The sequence below is a fragment of the Pelobates fuscus genome, chromosome 4 (genome assembly GCF_036172605.1).
Source record: "Pelobates fuscus isolate aPelFus1 chromosome 4, aPelFus1.pri, whole genome shotgun sequence".
Taxonomy (NCBI): domain Eukaryota; kingdom Metazoa; phylum Chordata; class Amphibia; order Anura; family Pelobatidae; genus Pelobates; species Pelobates fuscus.
Genome location: NC_086320.1, coordinates 328,910,494 through 328,920,602, shown reverse-complemented (window position 1 = coordinate 328,920,602; position 10,109 = coordinate 328,910,494). Strand labels below are relative to the sequence as shown.

General features: G+C 39.9%; 1 protein-coding gene across 1 annotated transcript; it reads right to left on the bottom strand.

Annotated features, from left to right (window-relative positions):
* Window positions 1–1,433: 1,433 nt before the first annotated feature.
* SYF2 (SYF2 pre-mRNA splicing factor) lies at window positions 1,434–10,057 on the bottom strand. The gene is made up of 7 exons (XM_063450735.1): window positions 9,965–10,057; window positions 8,455–8,556; window positions 7,374–7,499; window positions 4,654–4,771; window positions 4,322–4,412; window positions 3,167–3,265; window positions 1,434–2,359 (listed from the first exon to the last, which is right to left on the bottom strand). The coding sequence occupies exons 1-7, from the start codon at window positions 10,007–10,009 to the stop codon at window positions 2,194–2,196; spliced, it is 747 nt and encodes a 248-aa protein (XP_063306805.1). The 5' UTR covers window positions 10,010–10,057; the 3' UTR covers window positions 1,434–2,193.
* Between the last annotated feature and the right edge of the window lie 52 nt (window positions 10,058–10,109).

Here is a 10,109-nt window from a genome sequence, read left to right as displayed (position 1 = left end):
ACAACAAAGCCAGACACAAGCCAAAGAAACTCTAGCAGTCCTAGAAGACAGAAGGCGCTGGAAAAATGTCAAAATCAGAGGCCTACCTGACACACTGGAGCCGGCGGAGTTCCCGCACTTATTCCGCAGGATGCTCAGCGCGCTATTCCCCGCCAAACAGGCCAAGGCGATGCCTCTGGACGGCTGGTACAGAATACCCAAACCGGCCACAGGCAGCCAAAGCACCAGCAGGGACACTATTGTCCGATTCCAGCACAGCCAAGACCGACTAGCCTTCATGGCGGCCGTCCGCAACAGGTCACCTTTACAATTTGAGGAACACTCCTTAACATTTTATCCTGACTTATCCAGAGCTACCCTGGACTGGAGACGCACAATGCGCCCACTAACGATAGATCTCGCTACCCACAAAATCTCGTACCGATGGGGAGCACCGAGAAGCCTAATTATCTCGAGAGAAAATGGCGATCTGAAAATTACCGATGCCACTGAAATACCCGGTATACTGCAGACGCTTGGACTTCCTGAGCAACCAGCGGCAGCACCGTCCCAGCCGACACCTTCCTCTATCACTCACTGGGACCCGGCGAAGGTGCGCCCATTTGTACCTGCATCCTTCCGAGGAAAACCATCGTCACCGTCGGGGACATGAACAGCCAGCAGACCTCCACTATGCAGAACATTCGGCGACTTAAGAACTTTTGTTCATTTTTATATGCCTAGTTATTACCATTTACGTTAAAAGTTTATTATTGGTTAACATAATTCGTAACACCCCTAGAGGAACTCATAGGAGCACAGTAAACGGCTAATAATATCTATACTCAGTCTAGCTGCCTTCCACAGTAACTACCCAACCAGCTTCTACACACATAACCTAAGTCTGGGGAGTTTATATTGTATGTCTACTTCGCAACATCTAGCCCACAGACGAGCCTGTTTAGCTTGTACAATCATTACTTATTAACAAATATATTTAGATGTACCCACTCAACAAAGCGTAATTTAAAAAAAAAATTGTGCCATTCTAGCAACCACAACATTGTTTCTTATTGTCTTTATTGTACTACTTAAGCCCGTACCAGCTGTTGTGGCGATACGAGCCTGTTTGTATTTTCTGAGCACTGCAAAAATAAAGAATACAAAAAAAATAAAAACAACAGTATATAATATGTGTCGGTGCAATAAATGAGAGAGATGCAAATTGCAGTTGAACGCAAACAGCAAGAAAATGCAAAAATTGCTTGTGTCATTAAGCGTAAGTCAAGCTTCTGAAGCTCTGTCCTTAAGGGGTTAATATAAAAAAATAAACCAGTTTATTATTAATCGATTTTTAGCTAACGTGATGCAAGCTACTTATGGGAAAAAAAATCAGCATTCTTTTGTCTGACTTTCAGCCTGAATGAAGAAAAAATTGTGAAGCAATCCAAAACAAATGTATAGAAATTTTTATTATTTTGACTTTGGTCTTTATATGTGCACAACTTGAGTGTTGAAACCACTTTTTCATACTTAGGAAGCATTTTCTAGGAGTGCAATAACAAAAAAAAATAAAAAGTAACTAAAGAATTCACTAGAGTATGTGATAAAACTTAATGCCATAAAATGCCTCTGTCATACAAAAATTAATAAAAGATCACTTTACAGAGAATATAATTTAGGCTATACAGTTTGACAGCTTAAGCTGCAACAAATACAAACATTAAATGTAATTTATTTTCTGTAGGAAACTTTGCAGATTACTAGCCCACTGCAACACAAAGACTGTGTCTACATTTGGCAGAGTTTTAATCCAACGTATGACTACCCCTGAAATAAATCTACACATTAATCTCGGATAACCAATTGCTCTCTAGCAGTTGATAAAATGGTTTAGGTGTAGGGGAGGGTGAAATCCATGAGTTCTTCTATGACAAAGGAAGCAAAATATATGACATATTTCCACAACTGATTATAGACAAACCACAAACTAAAAAGCACGATATGATACAATAAATACAAGAATTGTGATGTTTTTTTTTATCTTAAAATGCTGCACAACAGAAGAACATCCACCCAAAACATTAGTACAATTCCACTTAAAATTGCTGGGGTTCAAAATTGGCAGATTTTTTTTTTAATGTTCTGTTTCCAATAGTAGACCAAAATGAATTAAGAAGTTCAATGTTATGGTTTCAGCATACGTATCCAAATCTACACAGCAGTGCCTCTCTCCAAATTCTGTTTGATCTCCGCTGTATATTTTCCATAAAACCTTTCTGCTTTCTTGTTGAATTTCGCGTTCCTCTCATTGATATAGTCAATGTCGGCATCATCATTGTAGGCTCTCCTCCGGCTGTATTTTTCACGCTTTTCAATCCTGTGATACAAATATTTACTTTACAAATTGCATGCATTCAGAAAGACAGGCAGGTTTGGAAATAGAGTATGGAACTCATTAAGATGTATGTACAATTCACATTAATCTCAGGCAGTATGTCCCAGATTTAGCAGCCCCTCACTTTAGTATTGCAAATATATGCTCATTGAAATAGCAGGCAGATCATGTTAGAGAGAGCATAGGTATACATGTGTGTATTATATATTCACATATATGCTGGACTGCACATTGTCAACATAAAAAGTGATTAATCTTTGCAGCTACGATGAGGCAGATATTTAAGGACTTCGGGAAGGCTGTTCCATACATTCTGTAGATGACAGCTATATACATTTGCCGGTCAGCGCTATGCAGCATATTAAGTCTCAATACAATATGTATCTTAAAGCATTTCAGTTTGTGTAAAGAGGGAGTCCTGTTTTATCATTTTACAAAAAGTTTAAATTTTAATTGAAATTGGCACTTTTCTAAATTAACTAATTGTCTGATATCTAGTCCTGTTCCTGGTTGTTTAACTCAGTGCAGCTAAACCCAAGAGAAAGGCAATTGCCTAAAGCAGTTGTTCCTAAGGTATTTCCCATTTTCCCCACAAGAGATCTGCAGCTTTTGCAAGCTGTTTAAAGGTATACCCCCAATTAAAAAACTTGCATGCATGTATATCTACTAAACAGTGATTTTTATTGTTTTGTATGGACAGTGGAGTGTACCTTTAAGGCTAATCTTAGTAATTAAAAAAACCAAAAAAAAAACCAAAGCAATCATAGTAAACCATGGAAATTAACTTACTGTTTTTCGAGATCTGTAACCATTCTCTCAACCCCTTCTTGAGAAGGAACGTGTGTCCCATGGTACAGGCTGTCTGATGTAGGGTAAAATTCCTCACCACTAATGAAAAAAAGATTGTTAAACGTGATGAGAAAAGAAATTTCAACAAACATATTTTGTACTTAAAACCCTTTCACTTATATATATATATTTTATGTTAATTTTATCTTGATATATTCAAATTTATATATTCAGAATGCATTGCAAACAATAGGTTCCCCCGGTTAGCCAATAATCAGTCCATTATGGTATGCCTCTACACTTCGTCGTGTAATTCGCCCTGAAGAAACAGAAATATTCACCAAACCAGCTGGAAAACCCCCTTACTATAAACACATTTGCTACATGCTGGATCACTTGGGATTAAACTCCTACACTGTAACATACAGCAGACCAGATTTCTTCAGTTCCTTTTGCTTGGACAAATTCTGTAATGTACATCCACTTGTTGTAATACAGCTTAAAAAGATGCAGATGGAAGCTGCACTTAATCCCAGCGAGTTCTCTGTGCACTGGAACAGGACAAGCAATCCCACAACGATGAGGCAAAAAAAAAAAAAAAAATCTCCAGGCAGTTCAAGTCGCAGGCAGATTTAATGGTAAAAAAAAGAACAGCAATGCTTCGATCTGCCAAGAGGTCTTTGTCAAGCAGTTCAAAATCACATGGACTAAAACACAAATGCTCTACAGCTGTTGGACAACAGCAGCATATGGATCACATACACACACACCACTGTGTTGAACTCTTCCATGATCAGCAGAACTGAAATTCATATGGGAGAGTTTTCTTTTCAATAAACATGAAATAACGAATTACTTTTCTTTGTATTAACAGTATTAAAAACTCCTAAATCTTGCAGTTCAGCTATAAATTCACAGTTTCTAGAATAAACCCCTTGTTACAGTTTGAGGTTTGTTTACTAAACAGTGAGCTGGCCTAATTTGTACACTTCTCAACTCTCTGTTTATTGAATAAACCCCTTATATATTTCGTTTTAGATCATTTACAGCCAGCCATTGTATAATATTCACAGATTGGTAACAGATGTTCACTATAAAACACTGACCGGGCTACGCAAGCCCCCACCACAATAACAAAAGGCTATCTTCACTTACTGCTTCTCTTTTTCCTTTTCATATTCCTCCAAGTTTGGTTTAATTTGTTTGGTCAGCCTCTGGTATTGGCGCAACTGTGCTGCAGCATAATCTACAAAAATAAAAAACAGATTGCTAGTGTAATACATATTTTACATGCCAAGTATTAGGCATACTCTTGATATGAGATAAAAATAAAAAGGAAGCCTCACAACAAATAATAATAATAATGTTGCCTGCTATCATAAAATATTGGTAGTTGTAGTTACCCAAAAACAGAAGCCAGGCTTGAATGCCTGTGCTCTAGAAATGACATGTACAGTCTGCAGCAGCAGAAAGTTGCACCGAGTTACCTGAAAATCCATTGTCTGGGTTCTTTCGTTTCTTCTTCCTCTCCCATCTCTCTGCATCTTCAGCACTAATTTCCAGTAACTTTGCTCTATGATAATCAACCCCTTTTTCAGCACATTCCTATGAATTTGAAGAAAACATGATTTAATGAACGAGCTTAGTAGTGAAGATGAAAAGTATCATGTGTCACGCTATTCTTTAGCATGACTAGAGCAGAATGATGAATTTCTTAATATATATTGGGGGGGGGGGAGCATTACTAATTGATATTAGTAGAAGTCGCAGGGTATAGAGGAGGACCAGAGTGTAGGAGGCATAGGTGCTGTAGTGCTTGCAAAGGATAATTGGGGCTGTAGTGAGTGCAGGGGGATGGTGGCTATATGGGGTAATATAGGCTTTAGAGGATAAAAGGGGCTATAGTGAAAATTGGGGGTAAAATTGGATGTAGGTGTTAATAGGTGCTGTAGTGAGTGATTGGTTAGGGGCTGAAGTAGGTAATAGGGACTGTAGTGAATATAGGGACTGGGGTGGGTGCGAGGGTGACTAGACGTCTCGGTTTTATCCGAATTGTCCCGGCGTCCCGAGAATATTTCTTGGGACGCATAAATGTCCTGTTTTTGCAGAACCGGATCCTTTCCTTATGGGCTGACATGGGAGATCGTTTCATCTCCCCTGACGAGCAGGCTCTGTTATCTGCCTTCCTGGGCCGGTGGGGAGATCAAGGCATATTGAGCAAGCAGGTCAGAGCGCTGCCGCGCGTTACCATTGCAACGTTCAAATACTGCACTGTACTCCCGGGAGGAGGGAGTAGTCAACCTGCAGCCAAATGAGCTGCAGACTGTACTGCAAGCGCCACCACTGGACCACCTGGCATTCAAACATCCCCCCCTTCCTCTCTGGCCAAAGGTAAGAAGGGGAGGGTAAGTGGTATATAATGTATTTTAGTTTTTTTAAAATATATAAATGAGCTCCATTATCCTCGCCCCCTCCTCCCCCCACACACACACTGAACCCCTACTCACACTACACCCCCCCCCCACACAAACACACAGCAGCTGCTCCTCCCCCCACACACACACTGAACCCCTACTCACACTACACCCCCCCCACACAAACACACAGCAGCTGCTCCTCCCCCCACACACACACTGAACCCCTACTCACACTACACCCCCCCACACAAATACACAGCAGCTGCTCCTCCACCTCCACCACCACCACAAACACACAGCAGCTGCTCCTCCACCTCCACCACCACCACAAACACACAGCAGCTGCTCCTCCACCACCACCACCACAAACACACAGCAGCTGCTCCTCCACCACCACCACCACACAGCAGCTCCTCCTCCTCCACCACCACCACACAGCAGCTCCTCCTCCTCCACCACCACCACACAGCAGCTCCTCCTCCTCCACCACCACCACACAGCAGCTCCTCCTCCTCCACCACCACCACCATGTTTTGACTTCCATCTGCACTATTTTCTGATCTCTTTTACTTTAAAGTGTAAGAAGATTCCACTATAACGATGACTTCATTCTACACCTAATTAAGGATGATGTGCCTGACTTTCCTTGACCTTTTGTGAGATTTCTTTTTACTATTGTGTGTTTTTACTTCAGTATACACTGATCACACCATGTTTAGTTTGTATTCCTTGTAGACATCACAGACTATGCTCTCACAAATAAGGTCGGGTTATTCCTTTGTTTACACCTTGGAATTGTACCTTGGGATTCTATACTTCGGTCCTTTGCATTTGCATCCCTACCTATTTGTATGGAGTGTTATACACACACCCTAAAAAAATGCCCCTTATTGGTAGTATCACGGGCGTTGTTAGCCAATCAACAGACTTAGTGGGATATTTAAACCCGGAAACAGCAGCACTCAGTATACCGATTGATAAAGCCGGACCAGCGTTTTTTTTTTACGTTTTTCAGTTTATGCTTATATTTATTTTAATTTGTTTGTTTAATAAATTGCATTCTATATGGAAACGCTGTTCTGTGGAGTAATCTACACTGCTGCTGCTGCTAAAGAAGGGCTGTATCACCTTTAATGATAAATATGTAGTTATACTAGGTGCTAGGCCTAGGGCACCTAAGAAGGTGAGAGGCCACTGTGTGTTTTTATTTACTCATGCATTTTAAGAGTTCATGCACCAGGATTAGCTGTACCCCCATTCCCCATTTTTGTATCTGTATATATGGATATTTTACTCATTCAAGAAGAAAGATCTTATTTTACCATCACGCTTTCAAGCCTAAGAGATTGGAATGTTTGTTGACTGTATAGCTTAAACCTTGCAGGGTAAGCTTTAATATTTATTTTAGCGTTCACCACTTGTTACTATTAGCTCTTGTTAGAATAGATAGTCACCATTTACTTTGTAGTTAAATAGAGTGGAGTGGATCTGTATTGTGGTTGAGCTGCTTACAATAAAATATTCACTTTATTGTAAATAAATATTATACACTTTGGTGCACTTTATGGTATTTAAAAGAGCCTTGAACACAGAGCACTTTTTATACATTGAAATTGTGTATATACCTTGAGATGACAATTAGAAAATCTCTGCAAGAATTGTGTTATTAATACAATAAAAGATCCTGGATTCCAGCGCCATTCAGGAGATAAAACTAGTGTTTCTCATATTAACCACAATGAGTGGTTTGATAAGATATAGAACACATTCAACATTATGAAGGTTCTTACCCTTTTCTTTTCTTCCTCCTTCAGCTCCCACTCTAATCTAGCTTTTCTAGCCTCATGGTTACTAGGCAGTTTCTGTCTTTTATCTTCTTCTACAACCTCCTGGTGATTTAGCTTGCGAGCTTCGTTCTGTAAAATTTAAAACCAGGTTAAAGTAAAACGTAAGTCAAAACCATCAATCAGTCAAGAATTTTTGAACAATTGCATTCTTTCTACTATTCAAAATCAAAACTGCATTCCTGCTCTTGAGAATTCTTGCTCAAATGTTGAAAACCCTACTGTGAGTAAGTGATGTCTTTATTGTGTGTTTCATGGATTCTTTTTCATAAAATAGGACACGGTAAATAGTTATTCACTAGAAGTGTGAAAGGTCTACAATAAAAGGTAAATTTTAAATTGTAGGCCCAATAAATTGAATTGAAAACACAGCTGACTTGGAGAATGCCTCCATTTGTACTATACTGGCCTACAATTTGAAATTGTTTTTGAAGTCCCAACTATTCCATAAAAACCCAGAGTAATGCAGCGGAATATAAACAATAAAATATCCTTTCATAGAGGTCCCTAGTGCTGATTGTGGTTTTGCATGAGACACTGAAGGGGAATGAGAGGTACGAGGGAAGATCACAGAATATCAGTGTTTCCAAACCACCTTTTTATTATCTCTTAGCTTATTTGTACTATTCCTGTCACTGCAATGTGTTTGTAGCTAGTACAAAGCTGAGCTTGTGGTTTGAAGATCTGTTCTAAGCTTTACTGTATGCCATACAAGAAGATATCCAACCTTAGAATAAAAAAAAACAATAAAATATATGAAAAAAACAAACGCTTAATCAGGCTAGCATTTTAGGTTATTGAGGTTTTGAGCAAGGCACAATGTTAAATAACAGGAAAATTATTAATTTTTATTTTAAAGAGTCAAATAATCAGGTGTTCGTTCTGAATAGTACATTCTACTAAGGATTTACAGCAGGTAGCCATAAATAAATGATGGAATAGTATATAATGTATGTGTGTCTACTATTCAACACAACATTTTGCCACTAATGCTGTGCTCATTTATGCACATATTGAGATTTATTACCCTTTTCAAATGAAGCTCTCTGAACTTTCTTAATCTTTCTACTCTTTTCTGAGCTGACGAGTCCTCTTGAGTCACAGAGGATGATTCTTCCTCAGAGGAAACCTAAAAAAAAATATGTAAGTTAATAGAGCTTCAATGCACCAAAAACAAGATGATGGATGTGTGTGTGTGTGTGTAATTCACACAAAAACAATATCTTAGTAAAACACTGTTTTAGGATGCAGAAATTGTGCTGATCCATGATTGAAAGAAAAAAAAACTGCCATGTTCTATCTACAGCCTATTTCCAGAGATGGAGCTGAGAAAAAGATATGGGCAGAAAGGAATGGGTGAGCGCCATCAAAGGCTACCTGTAGCCAGCAAGCTATGTATGCTGACAACAGACACCCAATCTGCACCAAATTAAAGGACCACTATAGTGCCAGGAAAACACTCGTTTTCCTGGCACTATAGTGCCCTGAGGGTGCCCCTCCCGCCCGGCTCTGGAAAGGGGTAAAACTTACCTTTTTCCAGCGCTGGATGGGGAGATCTCTGCCTCCGATCCTCCTCCCTTCCGCCCCGTCGGCTGAATGCGCACACGCGGCAAGAGCTGCGCGCGCATTCAGCCGGTCGCATAGGAAAGCATTTACAATGCTTTCCTATGGACGCTTGCGTGCTCTCACTGTGATTTTCACAGTGAGAATCACGCAAGCGCCTCTAGCGGCTGTCAATGAGACAGCCACTAGAGGATTTGGGGGAAGGCTTAACCCATTTATAAACATAGCAGTTTCTCTGAAACTGCTATGTTTATAAAAAAAAAATGGGTTAACCCTAGCTGGACCTGGCACCCAAACCACTTCATTAAGCTGAAGTGGTCTGGGTGCCTAGAGTGGTCCTTTAACATTAGCCAGGATGGAACTTTCGTTTGAAGATGGTGAATGAGTTACACCTCAAACACCACAGCGTGTACACTGTATACACAGACTCTGTATTGGTCATGGTTTCAGATAGTACTGAGTGTTTAATGTGTCATTATACTTATATTGTGCTTCTGGGCACATTTCATTGGCTTGTTTACCTACTAAAACGAGGCATCACTAAGCAGTATACACATATTCTTTATATATATATATATATATATATATCGCTTAGGACAAGATACTTTGCTGTACTTCATCTCGTTGAATTGTGCTTTGCTAAATGTCTCAATAAAAATGTGATTTACTCACGGTTACATACCTATGGAAAACCAAATAAAAATCTTATTTACAAAAATAGTTTTTCAAAAAAATGTGATTTACAAACAGAGCCAGGAAAACATGGTTGGTATGGAAACCCTACCCTTAAGGAATTCTCACATTTAATCAGTTTTAGTACATGGCACCTGGTGATTTTCTTGGGCCTGATAGCCATTATGTGAGGGATTGTTCTCATAATCCAAACTAATCACTGACTCACAAACCCTGGAAGCCTGGCTTTCACCTACACACCTCTCACATGTCTCTGCGTATAACCCGATGATCCACCCTACCTTATCATCTCCGAGCTCAGCGCTGCGTGTCACCTCAGCCGCCATCTCTAGCTACACCACAACAACAGCAACTTCCGCCCACGACTTCCGGCAATCCAGGCTGTGCGTGACGTGCAGCAAACGTCATTCTGATCATGCGCTGAAT

Excerpts from the sequence above, each read along its gene's own strand:
- SYF2 (XM_063450735.1), bottom strand. The coding sequence starts at position 10,009 with ATGGCGGCTGAGGTGACACGCAGCGCTGAGCTCGGAGATGATAAG. Across the intron at positions 4,772-7,373 it reads AGGAGGAAGAAAAGAAAAGG|GAATGTGCTGAAAAAGGGGT; the intron begins GTAAGAACCTTC and ends TCAAATTCATAG. Across the intron at positions 3,266-4,321 it reads GAAAAGGAAAAAGAGAAGCA|TGGTGAGGAATTTTACCCTA; the intron begins GTAAGTGAAGAT and ends TTTTTTCATTAG.